Here is a 24,234-nt window from a genome sequence, read left to right on the forward strand (position 1 = left end):
TCCACCCATCTCTGGCTGTGGACAGCAGACCTCCTGTGAAGAAGAGGGGAAGTAACTAACCTGGGCAGAACCATGCATTCCCGGAGAATGCAACCAGCTGCTCAGAAAGACCTCTGTAAAGGGAGGCAAGGGAAGCATCTTCTAGGAGCTATCAGAGAGCCACCGAGAAGGGAGGGGAGAATTAAGTGGCATCTGCTGTCTCTCGTTTACAAGTCAACAAGTAAACACTCAGAGCCAAAAGGAAGGCATATCACCTCTTCTTACAAAATTCATCAATTTAGAAGCAACGTTTAAAAAGAAAAGCAGTCTTTTCACATAATGATCTTCTATAAGAAAGAGAAGAGGATAAATGGAGACTGAAAATACTTACGGATAAAAACAATCATCTGTAATAGAGTAGGAATTTTCTACATGAAAATTTCAGACTAGTTACCTTACATCACATATACAAAATTAATTGTTTGTATGTAAATATGTAAGTATGTATGTGGTACTGGTGATCAAACCCAGGGACGCGCTACCACTGAGCTGTATCTCCGGCTCTTTTCTATTTTGAGATAGGATCTCACAAAGTTGTCCAGGATGGATTCAAACTTGCTATCCTCCTGCCTCAGTTTCCCTTAGTCTTGGGATTACAGGTTACACTGAGCCTGGCTACAAAATTTTATTTCAAACAAAATGCTCCAGTAAAGAATTCTGTGGGTATCTCTTTATATCTGAGCATGTGGCCTCAAGAGGAATCAGATTCATTTTAAAAAATGGAATCCTGTCTAACACACTATGAGCTATGAACTTGAAAGCTTCATTGTGTTAAAGGAACAACAAATATATTCCTCAGAGTTAGTTATGAAAAAAGAAGAGACAGGGAACCATCTATTAAAATAGCATTCTGATCTTTATGAATTTATCTAATAAAAATTAAATGATTCTATTCATGAGAAAACACAGTCCAAATTCAATCAAATGTATAAACAGTAGGTTCTGAAATAGATCCACTATTGAAGAGGCCCTAAAGAACATAAACACACTGGGGGAAATTCTAATTTCTAGACGCCAGACACATGGCATAACAGTGCATTCACGAGAAAAGGAAGACACAAAGGTATTGTCCTCACTTCTGCAGTACAATCTTTGTCATCTACCTTCAGTCTTTTTTAACACAAAACATTGCTTATTCAAAACACAATGAATACCCAAATTACCAAGTTCATCCTCCAGCCCTAAACTCTGCAGCTACCAAGCCCTGTCCAAAAGCATTACTAATACAGCATTAAAAACTCACTGCACGTTTCCTTTCCCAGGAGTGTTGTAACAAATTACCACAAACTCATTGGCTTTTAAACAAGAAAAGTTTATTCTTTCACAGTTCTGGAGGGCAGAAGCCCAAAATTAAGTGTGTGCAGGGCTGGGCTCTCACAGAGGCTTCCAATGGAATCCCTCCCCACACCCTCTCTGGTGGCTGCTAGAAACCCTTGGGGTTTCACAGTTTATGGATGTGTCACTCCCCTCGCTCCATCTTCAAGGATCTCTATTTGCCTTTTCCTTCTTATAAGTATACTTCCTCACTGGGTTCAAATCCTCCTCCAATAATCCAGGATCATCTCCTCTCAAGCTCCTTTACTCTCATCCATCTGCAATGGCCCTTTTCCCAAGGTTCTAGGCTGACATATGCTGGGATGGGAGGAAGGATACACCAGTCAATCCACTATAGCCACTATCTCTCAAGTGTTAGTTAAATCTGAATTACCAATGAACGCCAATTTCTTAAAGAATTTCAGAAACATGTCATGCCATGCTTTTTCTCTATTTTGCTTTACTTCACATATCAGTTCTCACATCATTCTTTTCAAGTGGGCCTATTTCTTCCTAAATCTTTCCAGTGGTTTTCTTAGTCACTGTAAACAATGTAGGCATGCTAGAACAGGCAGACAGACATGAAATGCTTTGGCACTACAAGAACAGCCCTTTCCTAGGTTACCAAATAGAAGAGTCTTACACACTGATGGAGGCAGATTATGTTCAGTTCACTGTAACTTATGCTTTAGTTTCTATCAATAAACCCTAATTATTATATATTTATTAGTATATACTTATTATGTAAATACTGCATAATAAAGTTAAACACAATTTTAACCTATTCATATCCATCATATCTGTTGTGTTCAACAATAATTGTTACCTTGTTAGATGGTTATTTCATTCATATACTGATAAACGGTCACTTACATGTGAAAGTTACCAAGGAAGATTACTACACCATGCACAAAAGTCTATTTTTTGAAAGACTGACTTCACAAAATGCGAGCATCTCCAAATTCCCTGAATCAAAATAGCAAAAATTTCAAATTTATTGGATGATGCAAGATTTCATTAACAATGTTACAAAGGCACTTTCTTAACAGCTTTTTCCAAAAGCAGCAGCTCATTTATCTTTTTCGTGACAACAGGAAAAAAAGTACCTCTTTAGCTACAAATTCAAGCTGTTCACTTACCCCAACCTCTGCCCTGCTATACAGAAACAAGGGCCCACAGCCTGGAGGCTGCTATAATGTGAATGCGATTATCCCCCAAAGGCCCATCTGTAGAAGCCTGGGCCCCACCTAAGGTGCTACTGGAAGATGGGAGACTGTCTTGGAGTGAAGACCGGTGCAAAGGAGTAGGGCACCAGAGACATGTTCTTGAAGTACTACGAGGAGATCCCCTTCCTCCCTCTGTCTTAGCATCCCAGCTGCCATGAGGCCAGCAGTTTCCAATGCCACAGGCCCAAATGTCATGGAGCCAGCCAACCCAGACTGAAACCAAGAGCTAAAATAAAGCTTTCCTCCTTCTGAGGTACTTCGCTCAGGTATTCTGTCAGTGCCCTTTCTCCACCTCCGCTTGGAGTCTGACTGTGCACACAAAGCTCTAAGCTCAGTGAGGGAGCACATGTTCAAATGTATGCATAAAGGTTTCACAACAGCTATGTAACCATTAATAAAAAAGACCCAAATGTGACAACAATGTGGGCTGTAATTTAAAACTTCAGAACCAAAGCAGAAAACCACAGCTGGAAAAGAAAGTGACAGCCAGTACAACTCTACAGAAGGACTATGGCATGGGCATGCTTTGAACAGAGACTCTGCTAGAGAATCAAATAGTATGGGTTCACATGTTAGTTATCTGGTGTGGCATTAGCCTCTTCACCCATAATGTTGCCTTTCCTATTAAATTTTGCTTTATACCCTGCATCTGGGAACAAATCAAAGGTATTAAGAGATGAGTGTGAACAACTCACCTCCACCAGGAATAATCGCCAACTTTGTTTCAACTAGGCCCATTTTTGCAGAGGAAGCTAAAAAGTAACAAAGAAAATTAAGGAACATCCACATCATCACATTCCAATATGACAACTTGAGAAAGTTAGCAAAAGAAGATACACCAAAAATATGCTGCATACTAATTAAACTGTGTCACAAATTTTTTTTCCATACAAATATTTTTAAAAACAACTTGAAGAGATACTTACTTCTGAAAATAAACACTCTGAATGACATACATCAGAAGAATCACACAACATTTTCTGTTAAACAGTGCTTGGCAGTGAATTAGTTTTTGATGGTGGAAGACAAGACCTGTAACTACATTATTATACTTGATATTGTCAAGTCATATTTGAAGGCTTAGCTCCCCATTAATTATTCAGGATTGTGAGAGAGATTATGTTTGACAAAGATGAATTCTTTAAATGCCTGAATAGTGCCCTAGGATTGAACGACTTAATATATCATATCGGATATGGCAACTTCTCAAGACCAAGTCTCCAGTTACTTTCTGAAATATACTTTTATTGTGGTGATAGCTGAAAAGGGTTCCTCTGTTTGTGTTTGTTTTCATGGATACATTACTACACCTTAATTTTCTTTAGAAGTATATACAAATGTACTTATGACTACTTCCTCCATCCTTATTCCCAGAACACGCATTCTTTCAAAATGGATATATGTCCCTTAGCTTTTCAGTTTAAAACCTAAGCGGTCCCCATCACCAGAAAAAAAAAGGGTCCTAAAATAAAGCAGAAAGGAGGCAAAAGTACACATGAATAAGCAACTACAAATCCCAAGACACAGTCACATAAAATTATTCAAAGGTGAATTGTGTTAACTCTACTTTTAATATGCAGGCACAACAGAAGTGACAAGGGAACCAGGGAAAAACAGTGCCAACTCTGCTATCTACCCCCACTCCCCAGTTCTTAAGTCTCAGAGCCTAGCGACACAGGCAGCAGTGAGATATCACCCAATATGGTGTCCAGAACACTACACACGGAAGACCAGTACACACACTTGCTCCATAACACGTGAGGACTGGATCCCAGTTCAGGAACTAGTTCTGGGCTTGTAACTTCCCTTCCCTGTACTCCAGCTTCCTCCTGTATCCCAAGATACCATGATCAGGGGTTGCTAGGCAGACTGAGTAAGACTGACGTAAGACTGACGTACACATGTCTAGTGTACACCAGGTACCTGGTCAGCCACTCAGTAAGTGGTTAGCACTAACTGTTTTCACTATATCCGTAACTCCTCCTAAGAACTCAGAAAACCATTCAGGAAGAGAATGAATTCAAAGGGATTAAGTTTTTGTTACTACATCTGACAATCACTGAAGTACTAAGACTAGGCACATCCACAGGACAACTTTATGGGTTAACTTCACACAGCAAAAGCCATTTCCCCCATTTTAGAGAGAAGGAAAGTGATCTAAAAGGGCATGACCTAAGCTCCAAACTCAGTTCTTTCCCACCCAAATCCTGCTATCTCTAATTGCTAAGACTGAGTGAGAGACAACAAAAGACTGTTTTCTTAAAGAGAATTTTAAACAAATCATTAAGCCCAACAGGTAACTTTTTGAAAATGTTCTACAGGAAACAGAACAAAGTATCTGGAGTTATCTGTACAGTACATGCAGTCGTCATTTTTTTAAATTACAGTTTAATAGGATTAGTTCTCACCTGCCACTCGGATGTCACACGCTAAAGCCAGTTCAAGACCACCACCTATTGCCAGTCCGTCTATTGCTGCAATTGTTGGCACTGGAAGATTAGCTGAAATAGAAAGATATTTTATGCTCCTTCAATGAGATCATTATTATGTAATTCATTTTAATTTCTTTCTGTGACTATGTTTTTAAATGGGTATCACATAAGACTTTTGTACCTCTTTTATCTTTAATAAAATATAGGCATTTCCATCGTTATGCTTCCAAAACTAATGATTGTATAGCATTCTACCATACAAACTTGCAATGCTGCCTTTAAATCTCCCAATATTATTGAATATTTTCATAAATGCTGGTTGTTGAATTAACACAATCACATCTCACGGCCTAAAGTCTTTCATAAAATGTTCGATAGAAATTTCAAGTTCAAGTGACTTCTGCATTAACTGTGAAATCTGTCACCTCCTATGGGCTACTCTGGAGCTTAGAATGACAATTCTACACAGAGATGATTTGTGCACTGACCCACAAGTGCCTCCCCTTTGGAGAAGAACACTTGGCCCGGGCTGATATCTACCACATCATGAGTTTCCTGATACACAGCCTCTGAGAATCCATCCAGTAGCACACCTGGGGAGTAACACCAGCCACAAAACTCAAAAGTGGACCTGCCTGAATCCAGAAAGACGGAATTATTTTAAAGAGGTCTGTAAATTACGCAGTTTTATTTTTATAACGTGTTGAAACTGTGACTGATTATGTCAATTATTCTGTGAAACAGAAAGCATGCTTGCTTTATTTATTTACTTACGTACTTATTTGCTTGCGTGCGCTTTTGAAATATGGTCTCATTATTCACTTCAGGCTAGCCCTGAACTCATTATGAACCCCAGGATGGCCTTCAACTCACTGCAATTCTCCCAACTGCTGCGATAACAGGCATGCGCCACCATGCACAGCTTAATGTTATTTTTTTATTTTTTTTTAGTTCTTTTATTGGTACATTTTAGGTATACAATCTATTTACATTTATCATTGGGTGCTTGTACCTGTACATGATATATCTTGTTTCTTATTTTTTTCCCCATTACCTGTGCGCCCTTCACTCCCTCTGCCCTTCCCTATTTACACAGATTTCATTTCCTTTTTTTTTCTTTTCTCATAGTTTTTCCTTTCCCTCTTTTCCTTTCCCCTTCCCCTCCCTTCACTCCTTCATCTTTGGACCTTTTTTCCTATTTCAAATTTAATTTTATTTTTGACTATGGGAATATAAAGCTACGTTGACTGCTCCCAACACCAAGGAGGTAAAAATTCTGGATGGCCATACCACAGCCGCCAGTGCCAAGGACAGAGCTGCCCCCAGAAAAGAGGAGGTAAACCTTCCAGGCTGCTGTACCAATGCCCCTAGTGTCAAGCAGGTGAGCCCTGGAGGCACCAGCAACACACATCCCTCCCCCCTCTCTCCCCCACCATTGAAATGAGAAGACACGTAAATAAGTCTCAAACCCAGACTTCCAGATCACCTACAGCAACCCCAAAGGGAAGTGAGATGGAACACTCTGATACTCAACCACCTGGACTCCCTGAACTGGCAACAAAACAGGATAGGAAAAAATGAAATCAGAAATAATTTCCCAGATAACAGCAGAGATTGTGCCCATACTGCAAGACATGATTAATAAATCTAGAGAGGACACAGATAAAAAAACAAGAGGAGCTGAGGAACATGGTGGAATCCCAACATAGGAAACAAATAAAATCCATAAAACAGATGCAAACAGATTTCCAGGAGATTAAAATTTCCAGTTAAAGTTTACTCAGCAGAATGAGCCAACGTGAGGACAGAATTTCAGATATAGAAGGTAAGATTGCAGTTAGTGACCAGGAAAAGAAAAATTGTTGTAAAATAGTAAGGGACCACGAGAAATCAATCCAGCAGCTGCTAGACGATGCAAAGAAGAATAACATAACACTGATGGGAGTCAATGAAAAAACAGGAGAGAGTGAAGATGACATAAAAAAACTGTTCACAGAAATGACAGCAGAAAACTTCCCAAGCAGGGGAAAAGAACTTGACATACAGATAAGTGAGGCATATAAGACTCCAAATAGCATTAATCTAAAAAAATCTATGCATAGGCATATAATTGTTAAGATTCCAGGAACCCAACAGAAGAACAAAATTCTACAAGCAGTTAAGAGAAAAAAACAAATCACATACAAAGGAATGTCCATCAGAATTACAGCAGAATTCTCAACACAAACCATTAAGGTAAGAAGAGTTTGGAGGGATGTTATTTCAGGCCCTAAAGAAAAAGAGCCTCCAACCCAGACTGATGTACCCTGCAAAACTATCTTTCAAAATTGATGGAGATATAAGATACTTTCATGACGAAAAGAACGGCAGGAACTTCATGAATACCAAATCAGCACTCCAAAAAATTTTAGACAATGTCCTAGGAAAAGACAATGAGGATCACAACCCCAGGAAGCACAGCAGAATGAATCCACTGGGCACAACAAGAAATTAAAAGCTAAGGGGGAGAATCCAACAAAAAGAAAAAGTCATGACAATGATAAGTCAATACATATCAGTTATAACCATCAATGCTGATGTTCTCAATTCACCAATCAAAAGAAATAGACTGGCAAAATGGGTCAAGAAGCAAGATCCAAAAATATGCTGCATACCACAAAAACAATTAATTCAAAAAGAAGCTCACAGACTGAAAGTTAAAAGGTAGAAAACAATACTCCATATGACAGGAACCTAAAAAAAAAGCAGGAGTAGCTATCCTCTTTGCAGAGCAAATGGATTTTAAACCAATACTGATTAAGAGAGACAAAGAAGGACACTACATCCTTGTAAAGGGAACAGTTCAAGAGGAAGAGATGACAATCATAAACACACAAGCACCAAACACTAGTGCACCCAACTATATAAAACAAATACCAATGGACATGAAAAATCAAATAAGCACTAATAGAATAGTAGTGGGGGACCTCAATACCCCACTGTCACAAATAGACAGATCAACTAGATGAAAAATAAGCAACAAAATACTAGAACTTAATCAAACTCTTGAACAAAAGAAATTAACAGATGTTTAAAAAGTGTTCCACCCCACAAAACAGAATACACATTCTTTTCAGCTGCACACAGGTCGTTCTCCAAAATAGACCACATACTTGCTCACAGAACATGTTTAAGTAAGTGCAAAGGAACTGAAGATATCCCCTGTATATTATCAGACCATACTGCGATGAAATTGGAGATCAATAGCAAAAGAAACTCAAAAAATTTCATAAACACGTGGAAATTGAACAACACACTTCTGAATAACCAATGGGTCACAGAGGAAATTAAAGAAGAAATCAGACAGTTCTTAAATGGCAATGAAAATACAACATATTGGAATCTATGGGACACAATGAAAGCAGTCTTAGGAGGGAAATTCATAGTGTGAACACTCATATTAGGAAAACAGAGCGAGCCCAATTAAACAACCTGATACTGAAACTCAAGCTTCTAGAAAAAGAGCAGGACAACCCCAAAGCTCATACAAGGGAGGAAATTATAAAGATCAAAGCACAAATCAATGCAATGGAGACTAAGAGAATGATACAAAAAAATCAATGAAGCCAAGAGTTGGTTCTTCAAAAGAATCAACAAAATTGACAAACCCTTAGCCAACCATATCAGAAAAAGGAAAGAAAAGGCCCAAATCCATGCAATTAAAAACGAAAAGGATGAAATTACAACGGACCCAGAAGAAATCCAGAGGATCATCAATACGTACTTTGAGAATCTATACACCAATATGATGGAAAATACAGAAGAAATGGACAGATTCCTAGATACGTATAAATTACCAAAGTTGAATGAAGAAGACCTAAAAGTTCTAAACAACCCAATATCAATGAAATTGAAAAAGTAATTAAAAACTTGCCAATTAAGAAAAGCTTGGCTCATGATGGCTTCACTGCTGAATTCTACAAGACATTTAGAGAGGAACTACTGCCACTACTGTTTAAACTCTTCAATGAAACTGAAAGGGAAGCAATACTTCCAAATTCATTCCTGGAAGCAATCATTACCTTGATCCTCAAAGCAGAGAAAGACCCAACCGAAAAAGAGAACTATAGGCCAATCTCACTAATGAACATAGATGCAAAAATCCTTAATAAGATATTGGCAAACAGAATGCAGAAGATCATCAAGAAGATCACACACCCTGACCAAGCGGGATTCATCCCAGGGATGCAGGAATGGTTCAACACATGCAAATCAATGTAATACACTATATCAATAGAGTCAAGGACAAAAAGCATATGATCATCGTAATAAATGCAGAAAAAGCATTTGACAAAATCTAACATTCATTTATGATAAAAACCCTATAAAAAATTGGAATAGAGGGTCTCTACCTCAATCTGATAAAACCATTTATGAAAAGTCAACAGCCAATATCATACTAAATAGTCAAAAACTAAAATCCTTCACACTAAAATCAGGAACAAGACAAAGATGTCCACTATCACCATTCCTTTTCAATATAGTTTTGGAAACATTACCCATGGCAATTAGATAAGAGAAAGAAATAAAAGGACTAAAAATAGGAAATAAAGAAGTCAAATTGTCATTATTTGCAGATGACATGATACTCTACATAGAAGACCCCAAGAACTCCACCAAATGTCTTCTACACTTAATACCAAATTCAGTAAAGTAGCTGGATACAAGGTCAACACACAAACATCAATAGCTTTCCTCTACATGAACAATAGACTCACTGAGAGAGAAACAAGGCAAACAATTCCTTTCACAATAGCATCCAAAAAACTCAAAGACCTAGGAATCAACCTAACAAAAGAAATCAAACAACTTCAATCTCTTTTCAGAGTGCTATAGCTTTCAGAGAATATCAGAAAATGTAAAGACATCCATTGCTCCTGAGCAGGAAGAATCAACATAGTGAAAATAGCCATACTTCCAAAACTGCTACATAGATTCAATGCAATCCCAATTGAAATTCCAGCAGCCTACTTCACGGACCTGGAGAAAACAATCCAAAAGTTCATTTGGAACAAGAAGAGACCCAGAATAGCAAAAGCAATTCTAGGTAACAGACACATGGCAGCAGGTATCACAATCCCCAACCTGCAACTCTACTACAAAGCTACTGTGATAAAAACAGCATGGTACTGGCAAAGAAACAGACCTGAGGACCAGTGGAACAGATTAGAAGATGCAGAAGCAACTCCAGACACACTCAACCACCTCTTCTTTGACAAAGGAGCCAAACACCCTCATTGGAGGAAAGATAGCCTCTTTAATAAATGGTTCTGGAAAAACTGGGTTTCAACTTGCCAAAGATTAAAATTAGACCTATATCTCTCACCATGCACTAAACTAAAATCAAAATGGATTAAAGATCTAAATATTAAAACAGAAATGCTGAACTAACTGGAAGAGGGTTTTGGAAGAACTCTTGAAGACACTGGTGTAGGAAAAGATTTTATGAACAAAACCTCAGCTGCCCATGAATTAGCACAAACAATCAACAAGTAGGATCTCTTCTTATTAAAAAGCTTCTGCACAGCAAGAGAAATGACCAACAGTGTGAAGAGACAACCCACAATGTGGGAAAAAATTTTCACCAGCAGTCCCTCAGACAAAGCTCTACTATCTAGAATCTATAAAGAACTTTAAAAAAATCAGACCTCCCAAACTTAAAGACCCAATCTGAAAATGGGCATCTGAAATGAACAGACATTTCTCACACAAAGAAGTAGAAATACCAAACATATGAAAAAATGTTCAACATCACTGGGTCATTGAGAAATGCAAATGAAAACAAAGCTGAGATTCTACCTCACCCCAGAAAGAATGGCTGTTATCATGAAATCAACCAATAACAAATGCTGGTGGGGCTGTGTGGAAAGAGGAACCCTGCTCCACTGCTGGTGGGAGTGTAGACTGGTGCAACCACTGTGGAAATCAGTATGGAGATACCTCAAAGAACTAGGACTGGAAGTCCCATTTGACCCTGCTACTCCCCTGCTGGGTATCTTCCCCAAAGAATTAAAAGAATCATACCACAGTGATATATGTGCACCCATGTTCACAGCAGCACAGTTTGTAATAGCTAAAACTTGGAAACAGCCCAAATGCCCATCAACTGGAGACTGGATAAAGAAAATGTGGTTTGCTTTTTTTATATATATAAAATGGAGTATTACTCAGCCATAAAGAATGAGAAACTACAGACATTTATAGCTAAATGGATGCACACTGAGGTGATACTCTTAAGTGAAATAAACAGGACACACATGTGTAAATACCGAATAGTTTGTCTAGTGTGAGAAACTGAAAGTGTAAATAAGGACTAAAAGGTATAATAGACAATGTGAAATAGGGAGAAAAGGGGCAAAGGGGAAGGGGAAGTGGGAGGGGTAGGGGAAAGGAAAGAAGGGAAAGGAATTCATATGAGAAAATGGAAAAAATGGAAACAAAGTGTTTTGTAAATAGGGAGGGATGAGGAGTTGAAGGGAGGACAGGGGAAGGGGGAAAAATAAGAACCAAGAGAGATTATGTAAAGGTGCAAATTTCCAATGATGAATGTCATTATATTGTATACCTAAAATGTGCCAATAAAATTAGTAAGAAAATAAATAAAGCTAGGCTGGATAACCTTAATATAAACAAAACACAGATTTGTAGAAGGTTTCATGTCTTATAACTCAGCTCCCAGCATCACCGAAAAAAAGAGAAAAACAGGGTCATTTTTTTAAAATACAAATTTTTTGAAGTACACTGAGTCCTACTCATGTACACATAGAGGAACTCACTGGACAAATTCTGAGACCATCTGAAGATGCTGCGAAGGAGCATAGACAGCAGTGCACAGGGGAGGCACGGGGATGGCTGGACAGGGCTTCCCCACAGGCTACATTCACCTTCTGGACCTGTGGGGGCATTTGGGGAAAGGGCTGAACAAATTCAAGATGTCCTTCTCTGCACACTTGGAAAAAAATAACAAGGGACAGATCAGAATCTATAGTCCAAAAACAATTTAATGTACAAATAATACCTACTGAATTTTCCCTGAAGAAAAGAAAAGAAAAATCGGTGAAGGGATACAATGCCAAGTCAATCTGAATGGTTCCTAAAGTCATCTCAAGCACCTGAAAATGAAACGGAGCCACTGCATTACCTTCTAAGAACATACTTACAGAGATGGCATTGGACCCTTGACTTATGAATTCTATTCACTCCTGAGGGCTAGTTGTAACTCAAGTTGGTCAAGGTAGGCCCAGGCTCCTCTACACAGCCATCAAAATCTCTCTCCTGTATACAGGCAGATCTCAGTGTCCTTAGAGAGACACTGGCCCAGGATTTCTCAATGAACCCCACACAGGAAAGGATGTTGTCATGTTCCTTCCAGAACTCTACGGGTTAAATCTGTATCTGAGACCATCTGGAAGCACAAGTGGCTGGCACATAACTCAAGGCTTTGGTTGTAAGTTAAAACTAAAATTCCAGTCATAATCCAAGTTGTTCCTCTATCAGGCCAGTCCACTGAATTTCTGGTTCTCTAAAACTTTCCCTTGGCCAGTAGTAGTGAACCTATGGCACGTGTGCCACAGCAGGCTGTCTGTATTAATGAAAGCTCTGTTACTATGTTTTTCTTTTAATGTATGAGTTGTTTTTTCTAAACTAATACTTCAGTATTCAGGCTTAATTGCAGTGTTGGCACTTTGAGATAAATAAGTGGGTTTGGGATTACAGTTTGGGTACTCGTCTCTAAAAGGTTCACCATTACCTCCCTGGGCCCTGCTGCAGTCCCTGGTAACCTCCCTCTACAGATCAGCTTCTGGAAGTCCAGCAGGTATCACCCATACCCATTCACCGACGCACCAAGCCCACGCCTGCTCCACTCACAGAACGCTGTGGTACTGTCTGGAGCCAGAGGACAATCTTCAGGCTCCTAAGATTAAAGCCATTAACCACAACACTGCCTCCCTGAATCCCCACCTCATCTGCCTGCTGGGGCCTCACTGCTCCTGCCTTTCCATCTACTTCTGCTTATTTCTCAGCCTTCCTCTCCCCTCAATTCCAGCTCTACCCATGAGGTCTCACTCCCATCCGCAATTTTTACAATTTTAATACCAATGTCCACAACCTCTAATGTCAAATATCTGCACGGGGCTGCCTGCTGGACATCTCTATCAAATGCTTTATCAAATACTTTATCACATCAACACTCTCTCAATTAATTCTTCTTAATCCTACTTCTAGATTCTATTTCCCAGTAATACCTCTATTGTCCAAATCACCCAAGAAAGGACGTAAAAGACATCCCAGACATCCTCCTTTCTAATGCCCTTGTGTTCAGCCATTCCTGAGTCCTGTCTAACAGCTTGCCCCTCCTGCTTCTGCTGCCAGAGTTCTGGGTCTAATCACTTCTCACCAGCAGGAAGTCCCAACTTCATCTCCTTTACCTACAGCTTACCGCCCCCCATACATTATCCACACTTGTAATCTTTCTAAAATCAAACAGTCACACTGTTCTTCTATTTAAAACTATATAATTATTTATTCCACCTTCAAGATAAAAATGGGATAAATTTTTAGCATAGCATGAGAGACACTTGATAAACCAGTGTGCCTACCTCTCTGGTCTTTTCTCTAGCCTGAGACACATACTCTGTGCTCTAGCCCAAACTCCTTTAAAAACCCCCAGAAACCATTCCCATTCAAGACCCATAACTGCAGCCAGGCATGGTGCAATCCTGTCACTCTCTCGGAAGCTAAGGCCGGGAGACTGAAAGTTCAAACCCAGCCCAGGCAACTTCCCCAACCCCCCACCTGCCCAGTCTCTACGCTGCGCACAAACTACAGCTTTGCCCAGAGTGCCTGGCTGGCCTCTGGTCTTCCCAGGCCTGGCTTCAATATCCCTCCCTTTATCTCTCCATCTGACCTGTGCACCCTGCTCTCTCGGACCGTCCACTCCCGTGCTGCCCGCCTGGAACACAGACGGATGTTACATCAGGGCTGCGGGGGGCGGCACCTCCCGAATCAGGACGGCCCTCCGGGTCTCACACAGCCTCCTCCCCTTCCTTATTTCAAACCTGGTTTATTTTGCCTATTTCTCTTTTATTATTGATCTCTTTTGTTTTTAAAATTTTAAAGAATAGCGTGACTATGTACAATCCTACAGAACTTCAGAAAAGACAATTTGCAAAGGTCTCCTAAGCTGGAAAGGACAGCATCCCGATGTGTGCAATGGGGTTGTCAGGAAGTGCTGATGGCACTTAGCAAGGAGCTGCTGAAAGCTGTGATACTGGTATTCCTCCTCCCTTCCAAACATAAAGCTCCTGAAGCCCATGGACTCTCTGGAGTAAAGAGGCTATCTTTTGTATGTTAATGGTGAGACTGATATCTGATAGCATGGAAGTGGCTCTCAGATGAGAGCTGGCCAGAGGAATGACCAAGCCATAATTAATGAGTAGGTCAAGACTTTAAACCCCACCCCCAAGCCCTCTGGGAGGGGAGATAGGCTGAAGATTGAGTTGATCACCAATGGTCAATGATGTAGTCAATTGTGCCTACATAAAGAAGCCTCCATAAAAACCCAGCAGGACAGGGTTGGGATGAGCTTTTGATACTTAAACATGGCAGCTCCTGGAGGGCGGCCATTTGGACAGGGCATGGCAGCTCCATGGCCTTCTCCCATACCTTACCCTATGCATCTCTTCATCCAGCTGTTCATCTGTAGCCTGTAACATCCTTTATAGCAAAAGTGACTATAAGTAAGGTGTTTCCCTGAGTTCTGTGAACCTTTCTAGAAAGTTAAAGCAACCCACAGAGTAGGTAAGTCATAGCACCCCAGTTTATGGTCAATCACTAAGAAGTATAAGTGACAACCCACCACTCGGCAAATGGCATCTAATTTAGGGGAAGTCCTATGGGACTGAACCCTCAACTTGTGGGATCTGATGGGATCTCCAGGTAGACAATGTCAGAACAAAACTAGAGGACACCTAACTGGCACGCACTGGACAGTCCACTGCAGAACTGTTTGCTTGGTGTGAGAAAAAAACCACCAAAGTGTTTTGTGTTGCATTGTGTGTATGAGGACAGGAACAAACACTTGGATTTTTTTCTATAGCTTTATAAGGTGATTCTTCAAGAAAGAGAAATTTAAAAAATCAGTTTAGATGGTCTACAAAAATTAAGTCAGGCCTAAACATCTATTCTACTGAGTTTAAAACTGAGTTCCAGTTTTAGGAAAGTCCAACTAATAGTTAACAGGTGTTTTCCTCATATTCCTCAGATTTTTTCCACTAAAAGTGGAAGCAAAATCACGTATATGGAAAGAGAGATTTTTCTTCACAGCAGATTGTGCTCTAAAAATTCAGAGAAGCAGAAGAGTCAAAGAAATAAGCCCACTAAAATCTGTAATTCATACTAGTAGTAAGCGAATCTAGCTGCACTCAGCCTGAAGCCCAACAGAAGATGTACAGAAAGATCAACATTCCTGGTTACCTGTAGTGTTCATCACACTACAGCACCAAGGGGACTGCCGCCTGGAACAGCTGATGAGGGTTCACAGTAAATATGATACTTAAATATCATACTTGGCCAACAAGGTAACACTTACTATCTCTTAAAATGAAAAACATGATTAAAATAAGAAAAATATCTATGCATTAAAAAGCACTTTAATGAAACTGACTGATGAACACATCCCCTCCATACCACTCTACCCCACGAGAAACAAATTCTTTTTTTGACAGTATTGGAGATTGAACCCAGGACTGAGCTATGCCCCTAGCACCCTTCTTTTTTTTAGACTGTCTCACAAAGTTGCTAAATTGCCCATTCTGGACTTGAACTTGGGAACCTGCTGCCTCAGCCTCTCAGAGGACTGAAACTGTAGGTATGCATGATAGCATACCAACTCAGAAACAAGCGTCCTGTGTTAAAAAAACATGGCAGAGGGCTGGGGACTTAGCTCAGTGGTTCCGCCGCTTGTCTGGCAAGCATAAGGTCCCAAGTTCGATTGCCAGTACCAAAAAAAAAAAAAAAACACGGCAGAATGATGGAAATTCGCAATCAGTAGAGAGGTTTCAGGAACCACTCGAGCTGAAGTACAGAGCTGTGGTAGGGATGAGCAGTAAAATGCGAAGGAGCTGAGCTGGGAGCAGCTCAGATGAATCAGCTCCTGCTCAGCTTTTCTTGGTTCAGATGTTAGAGAAAGAACACTTTCCCTAATACATTCATGCTGTTTGGAATTAATGAAAGTTATTTTTAAATTTGATAGTTTAGAACTTGAGAAATGAAGTTTCTCAAGGGGATAAAAAAAATTTACATTACAACTTTCAAGAAATACATAATCCCCAATGACAAGACTCTGGGAGTCGTAATACAGAAAAAACAAGAAACCAGGGTAAGAGCATTCCCAAATCCTTAAGTAAGTGAACTACCTGGTTCCTTCAATATTAATTAACATAAATTGGCACTGTGGAAAATATTCTATAAAATTTTTCCTACTGAAGAATTATTTAAATAGAATAACTTAACTAGTATTCAACGGAAAATTACATATTATCCATTTTACATTATTATAAATTCTAAAGCTGTATATAACACTAATTTTTTCCCAAAAGATATTACATTTTAGCAAATTTTTTTCATGAAATATGCATCATCTCAAAGTACATGCTAGTTTCATAGTTATCTGATATGCTTGTCTTTATACCTAGTATTTCTTCTACTTAGGCACACTCAATAATTATGTGCCTAATAAAACCCACCTTTAAAAAGGCAGACTATCAGTTTGAGTATCTGAAGGAATTAAAGTGGCCCTTGTACGTGAGTGTAAATGAATGAGACCAGAACTACAAATCCAACAGGCAGTGGCTTTTCCCAACAGCAAAAGGAAGAAATTATGACTTGATATGTTATGCATGCATCAGGATCAGATACTATTTTGAGATTCATACCAGGAAATGAGCTAGGTATGACAAAGAAAATAATAGTCCTTTGAAATGGTCCTAAAAATATAATTAAAGCAAACAATTGAACCATTTTGCTATTTAAAAAAAGCAAAATGAAAGCAGCAGTAAGTCAGGCCTCTGGTGTTTATGGCCTGGGCTAAATGTTCTCAGTGCAGAGCTAGAATGTGGGAAAATGTGAGTATCTACTTCTGCTCGTGTGTAGGTAAAACATATAATGTGGGTCATCTGTAAGCCTCTAGAAAAATACGAACAACTCAATTATTAATACAGTAAGTTCCCAATTACCTCTAAATTCAGCTAAAACTACCTTTGGCACAACGTGAACCCTCCCATTTCCTTCAAGTTTTAAAGAAACTACAAAAACGAAACAAGCCTGGGTAAAACCCGCAGGCTGGCTGTAATCTCAGCTCCCTAGAGGCCTGCACCGGGCCTACTGCACAAGGAGCCAGCTGTATGCCAGCAGGTACCAGCGGGGAGGGTAGGCCTGCAGGCAGGGGCCTAGGAATTTCAAGCATCACACCCTCAACAGGAAGTGTGTCCAAGAGCCAAGGGTCACAATAGTCTAAGTATGATACCTTGATTCTAACACCAGGTTAAAATCCAAATAACGCAGAAAAACTCTCCAAGTTAATGCAATAGGGTGGACAGCAACAGTGCTCCTCCCAAAGGTGTCATCCAGTCAAGAACCACTGCTGAAGGCCAGCAGTGTCCCCACCACATACATCTGCACACAGGCCCAGCAGGGTGCTTTCAGGCTGTACCAATTCATACAGAAAAGAAAGTTCATTTTTTTATTAAAAAAGGAGGAAAACACCTAATAGCAGTATGATAACATAAGTAACCTCTCCTTCCATTAACACCAGAGGAAGCAGGCAAAGTGGCAGGGGCCAGATTCTGTCCTGATGCCGCTGCAAGACCAGATGGGAAGCTGTACGAACCAAAACAACCTGGCCGCAGTGCTGCAGATCTTATGCTGTGACCAAGGCAAAGAGCGCCTTCCTTAAATCCAACAGCACAGCTTCACTAAAGTGTCTTGAAACCACATTTGGAAAAATTCAGCCATACATCATTATAATACCATATTGAGACATTATTTTACCAGCATCTTTAAACCTGACAGAATGTTGACAAAACTGTCTGATAAGACACAACACAGATGACTTCTGTAGTCAACTGGAAGAGAGTACCTACATATATATGTGTGTGCGTGTGTGTATAAATATATATATGTATATGTATACATATATGTATATATATTTTAAAGCAGTTCAGTTACTGAAAAGAACTTATTCTTTCATTATAAATGAGGGTCAATTACTGAGCTACTCATGCCAGTACTCAAGCCAAAATATCCAGGATACAAGTCTAGCCCTCAGCAGTAATTTGGTACACTAAGCTCATGCTGATACTTTAAGTAGCAACAAACAAGGAAACTGGCTGACACCACCCAGAAGGGACACCACTAGTTTGAATGAGCCCACCGTCATCTTAGAGAAAGCAGATTTCGTTTTACTTAGGCCACAGAGGACACTCAGAAAGCCATGAGGAGTCCCCTGAGGACACGTCAGTAGGTCACAGAGAACACAGAGGAACATCAGCAAGCCACAACCCACCATTTCTCTGACCCACTCCCTCAAAAAGCCCTCTAAAAAGTGCTATTTAAAAGTCTCTTAGCCTGTAAGAGATACTGTCTCTGTTCTGCTCCCAGAGAGGTCCCTCTTAGGGTTAGCAATAAACCTGCTTGGACTGTTGAGTATGCGTCCTTCTTCTCCGCTCCCTGGCAAAGTCCTAAGCTCACCAATGCTTCATCAAACTTTCACCAGGCACCATGCAAAATGCTCTGAGAAGCAGTAGAACACAACTGTGGTGCGTTCAGAAGTTAAATCCCCAGGTCTGAGACCACTGTAAGCAAATACTTATAAAGCACTATGTGTGGCCACTGTCCTATGAACCCTACAAACATTTAAATCTCTCATGAGCCTTCAAATGTGAATTAGAAACACCTGAATCTCTCATTCCCCACCCTTCCACTCACTGGACTGGAGTATGGCTTAAGCAGTAGCTCTCTGCCCCTGCCCCTGGCTTCCCTTTGCTCCCCCTTGCAACCCAAAGGACTGGACAGTTGCCTTCAGTGTCCTCCCTGGCTATCAAATTGCCATTTCTCCACTCTAACAGGGTCACAGCAGGGCAGAGTGGTGCCCCCCCAACAAACACACACACACGTCAGCAGATACCGTTCCCTTTTGGAGAACAAAAGCACGCCAAAGCAGGTAAGATCAGGCAGAGACCTGGGCCCCTTATTTGCATACCCAGCAAACATAGCAAGCCTTCTGGAAGGTTCCCTGGTGTCTGTCCTCACCCTCACTGAAATAGGCCTGCAGCTGCTACACAAGCAGCACTTCCCAGGCACTCCTTAGGTTTAGTCAAGGAGGGCTCCCTCCTGTATACTGGTCCCTTGTGTTGCAGCACAGGCCCTGTTACAGTAAAGACTTCCTTGGTGTTCCTGTAAACCCACTTGTGATTTATTTCTCAGGTAGTGTGAGCTCCCAAAGTTCTACAAATCTACTTAGATTTTTATCCTGAGTAGTGTGGACAGAACAGACAGTTTCAAAAAAATGATGAATAAAAATATTCAGAGCTGTTAGCACCAAAGAGCTCCAGAGACCAGCAGCCAACCGAGGCCAACAGGAGAGGTCATCACCCAGTAGTTGACCTGTTGTGTACAGTAGAAGCTAGCATCAGATGCTAGTGGGTAGCCAGCAGTAGCAGGGTCCAACAGCTGGCTGTGTCAAGTGTGTGCTGCCAGCCAGCATCACCTGGTGTCACCTGGTGACCTAAGGACTGCTGGCCAAGCCGCACAGTGCTGATTCATCATTTTCATCTGAACTGAGCAGGAGGACTCTAGGCTCACTGGCAACATTAAGGATAATCATGACCTTCAGGTGACAGATGCAGACACTGAGTTTCAGAAAATTTGTTGCTACTTGCCTGGCATCACTACCGAGTGAGCAAGAGGGATGGCTCCAGGCTCTTGCTCTTAAACCATGCTGCCTATCACTAATTCTCAGAGCTCATTAGGACTTGACACTGTAAGACATCCTTCCATCTAACCCCAAGGACATGTGCCAATGTATCTGCGGAAAGAAAAATGACATTACATGAAGTGTACCAAAATACCAGCTTTGCGCTCTGCTAATTTACTGGGGTCTAAGAGCAAAACCATAGTTCACTGGTTTCAATTGGGGGAGGACAGGGAACTGGAAGCAAAGCCTCAGTGCCAATTTTTAGAGTTCTGACTCAAGCCCATACAGTAGCAGTGTCCCAGTAAAGGCCACTGAAGTAGCATCTCCCTCCTACCACAATTCTCAAATACAGAAAGCCTCTCTGGGGAAATGAGACACAGGCTGGGTGAAATCCCCATGCATCCACACTCGACAACCTGGATGACATCCACTGTTAGCTTCAGTTGCAACTCTCATAAAGCTCTCGGCACTTTTCAGAATTCTGCTTAATATGGCAAATGTAGTTACATCCAGTTCTGATAAAAATATAAAGTGGTAAGTTGTTTACTTTCACCTAGCGGGAAAAAATACATATATATGACTATGGCCTTTATGAACTCCAGGGCTCTGTAATTGTGTGCTATTCAGTGGGACCTGGGAACCAGCAGCATCAGCAGTACCTATGTGCTGTTAGGAGCCCAGCACTGGGCCCATCTCTGACTTGCTACACCAGGGTTTGCAGTAATAATTTACACAGGCAGTACATACAGTCTGAAGAGCTCTGGGTAGCTAGGTCAATCCACAGCAATCCAACGATCTCACCATCCTATAGGACAGCATACTGATCCAGAGGGAGCAGAAACAGTCCTAATTCTTGAGGTAAGACCCATAAATGTAAAGATAGTGAATACTTGCACTGGATATCCACAACCGCTTCACTGTTACAGCCCAAACCTGGACACAACCCAGATGTCCCTCATATAGTACAATTGTACCATGGAACACAACTTAGGAATAAAAAGGAACTAAATATGGACACATGCTACAAAGTCAAAGAATACAAAAAGATTACGCTAGTGAAAGACAACATATAAATATTACTACATATTGCTTCCCATTTGTATATAATTCTAAAATATGGAAATTTATAGTGACAGCAAGTTCAGTAATTACTTAGTTTGGAGAGGAGGTAGAGAGGAACAAAAGAAAGGAATTGAGATAAACAAAGAGAAACCTCTAGGGGAAATGGATATGTTCATCCACTATCTTGACTGTGGCAATGCTTTTTCACAAGTCAGTATGCATAATTCATGACCGTCAGTTGTATTCAAATAAAGCTATTTTTTAAAATTATGTAGCTGAAATGATACAAAAATAATAACGCCAAAAAAAGTACACAGATTTCCTGGTTTTTGTTTTTAAAAGGCTGATGGAGCAATGTGATCTAAAACTGACAAAGCAAGTAATAGAAAACATGACTAAATTTAAAGAAAACATTAATCCACCACTCTGGGAGGCTGAGGCAAGAGGATCACAAGTTCGAGCCCAGCCTGGGCAACCTGGTGTATTAGCAAGACCCTGCCTCAAAGGGCTGGGGATGTAGCTCAGTACAAAGCCCCTGGGTTCCATCCCTAGCATGTGAAAAATGGAGAAGAAAAAAAAAACAAAACAAAACACTAAGAAAGTGGTGGGATAAAAAAAAAAGTGGGAAGGAGTTAAAAGGGGTAGTACATCCATTTAGTCATCACTCATCGTAGGAAGCCAACAAGACTTTCTAAAGAAACTGTGGATCAAGTATACCACATGAAGTACAATTAAAGTAACAGATCTTTCACATTAGTAGAATAAAACCCATACACAGAACTAAAAAAGCACATACCATAGTTAAGATGACTGTCAAAGTATAAAAGCACCATAATCAGAGATATAGAAAATCATAATGGTAGCTTAACATGATATACATCATTACATTTGCAGAAGATATATTCATCCAGAAAGATAAGACTACCCAGATCACAAAGCAAACCCAACTGCAAGCAGAACATTAAGAGAAATCAGAGAAGCTAAGACAAGACAAAGTTAGCAACAGATGGGAATGGCACCTCAGTCAAATACAAAGAGAACATCTCACAATCTTAACAAAGGCAACAAGGGTAAAATATCCTTTTACCAACAGAATCAGATATCTCGTGTAAAAATCAAGAGAACACCCAAAAATATACATTTTAAATTAGCAGAACAGCAATAATGACTTATGCATAGGAGAAAGAGAATAGAGAAAAGCTGCTGAAAGGAGTTTTAACTGTTTACAATAAAAACATATTCAGATATTTCTTATAGAATTAAAACTTAACAAAGAAAACCCCCCAAAATTTAGAATTCTTGTATTAGTCTTGTCAAGTTCTAGTGTAGTATTTTAGCATGGCAGAGCTTGGCTGTTTAAGCTCTGTTCCAGCTTCACAGGTCTGATTTTCAGCTAAGCACCATGGCACACCTCGAGTCCTTGCTACCTGGGAGGACAAAGTGGGGGACCACCTCTACCCAGAGGTTCAAGTACAGCCTGAACAACACAGAGATCCCCTGCTCAAAGAAAAAAAACTATAATTTTCCCCTAAATTGCCAAAAATCGCAATGTAACATCTAATGAGACTCAGCAAAGGTAATAAAATTCCAAATCAGAAAGTCATAAGCCATTAACTGTGCACTTTATACACTGAACAAGAGAAGGATATTAACTCAGGAGAGAAAATAATTGACTCCTAGATACTTGCTTTCATTTTTTTATCATTCTTGGCGGAAGATAAAGACAAGGAAAATTTGAGATCTGTATGTAAGTCACCACGTGGAAAACAATTAGTGTGCAATCAATCTCTCAATTACCACAGTTCAGCATTCATAATTTCTAGTCACTAATTCAAACTAGGAAAATAAAAAGTAAAATACATGCTGATTTGAATCTAACTTAACTACATTCGTTACATATTTTAAAAATTTCCTTGACCTTCAAATAAACACAAAAGACAGTGAATATGAATAAATATTTCAGGTCTATTTTGCTGATTGACAATTCTGCAAACTTTAAATTTTTCCCCATTAAATAATTCTAATACAATATGTATACAACTAATATAAAAGTCAAATAATTACTTAGGAAAAAGCAAAGAAAACATAACAAGTAAATAACCTCTCAAACTGTAAGACAATAGTCACTGCAGTACTAACTTTCAAAGTATGTTATGTTTCATTTCAGATAAAGTAAAATAAAAATGAAACACTTAAAAGAGCTATGACTGATACAAAATAGGAATAAATCATTAAAATCTAAAAATAAAATCAATCATATTTAGATTATTTGTGAATAATTCCTAAATACCTCTAAATCAAATGGAAGCTTAACAGAAACATATCTAGAATTAATACAAGCTCTTTAGTACTCAATACTCATAAATCTTTAAATGCTAATATGAAGTACAAGGAAAAGTGTGTTTCTTTTTTTTTTTTTTTTTGGTGGTACTGGAGATTGAACCCAGGGACTTTACATTGAGCTACAATCCCAGCCCATTTTTTTTATTGTTTTATATTTTGAAACAGAGTGTCATAAAGTCACAAAGTTGTCAGGGTCATTAAATTCCACAGGCTTGGGGATTTAGCTCAGTGGTTTGGTTCTGCTGCCTGCATCACAAGCGCAAGGTCCCGAGTTCGATCCCCAGCATCAAAAAAAAAAAAAAAGTTACCAAGGCTTGAATTTACAATCCACCCTCTCACAGGGCTGGAATTACAGCCATGCACCACCATATCAGAAGAAAAATTAATTTATAACTTTACAAGCATATTTCCTTGTTTGATGCTTCATGTAATTAAAATGAATATGACTAGTTGGGCCTGTTGGTGCATGCCTATAATCCCAGCACTCAGGAGGCTGAGGCAGGAGGATCACCGAAGTTCAAGGACAGCCTGGGCTACATAGCAAGTACAAAGCCAGCCTGGACCACATAGCGAGACCCTGTTTCAAAAATCCAAAAATAAATAAGTGAATGAATGAATGAATGAATATGACTAAACATGTTAAAGTGACAAATACAATACCCTAGGCTCTGTAAAAACTTATTCATGCTTTAGGGGCTGGGGATTTAGCTCAGTGGTTCTGCTGCCTGCCTCGCAAGCGCAAGGACCTAAGTTCAATCCCCACTACCAAAAAAAAGAAAATTATTCATGCCTTATTCATATTGAG

At 39.8% G+C, this 24,234-nt stretch overlaps 1 protein-coding gene across 16 annotated transcripts in view; it reads right to left on the bottom strand.

Moving 5' to 3' along the window:
• The window catches only part of Auh (AU RNA binding methylglutaconyl-CoA hydratase), a 192,567-nt gene that overhangs the window by 94,149 nt on the left and 74,184 nt on the right, over positions 1-24,234 (bottom strand). For 13 of the 16 annotated variants that reach the window (XR_002391025.2, XR_002391024.2, XR_002391022.2 and 10 more), the window contains 2 exons: positions 4,988-5,080; positions 3,275-3,331 (listed from right to left, as the gene is read on the bottom strand). The exons of 1 other annotated variant lie outside the window; for it this stretch is intronic. Coding sequence is in view for 10 of the 15 variants with exons in the window: in XM_087206372.1 (XP_087062498.1) it covers positions 3,275-3,331; positions 4,988-5,080 (150 nt within the window). In the remaining 5 variants the exon portion in view is untranslated. The remainder of the gene's footprint in view (positions 1-3,274; positions 3,332-4,987; positions 5,081-24,234) is intronic. 2 more of the 16 variants (XM_021248525.2, XM_021248521.2) reach the window with 1 other exon arrangement.

This window comes from Heterocephalus glaber, unplaced genomic scaffold, assembly GCF_053883595.1.
Source record: "Heterocephalus glaber isolate CG9 unplaced genomic scaffold, H.glaber_assembly_v1.0 deba00000621, whole genome shotgun sequence".
Taxonomy (NCBI): Eukaryota; Metazoa; Chordata; class Mammalia; order Rodentia; family Bathyergidae; genus Heterocephalus; species Heterocephalus glaber.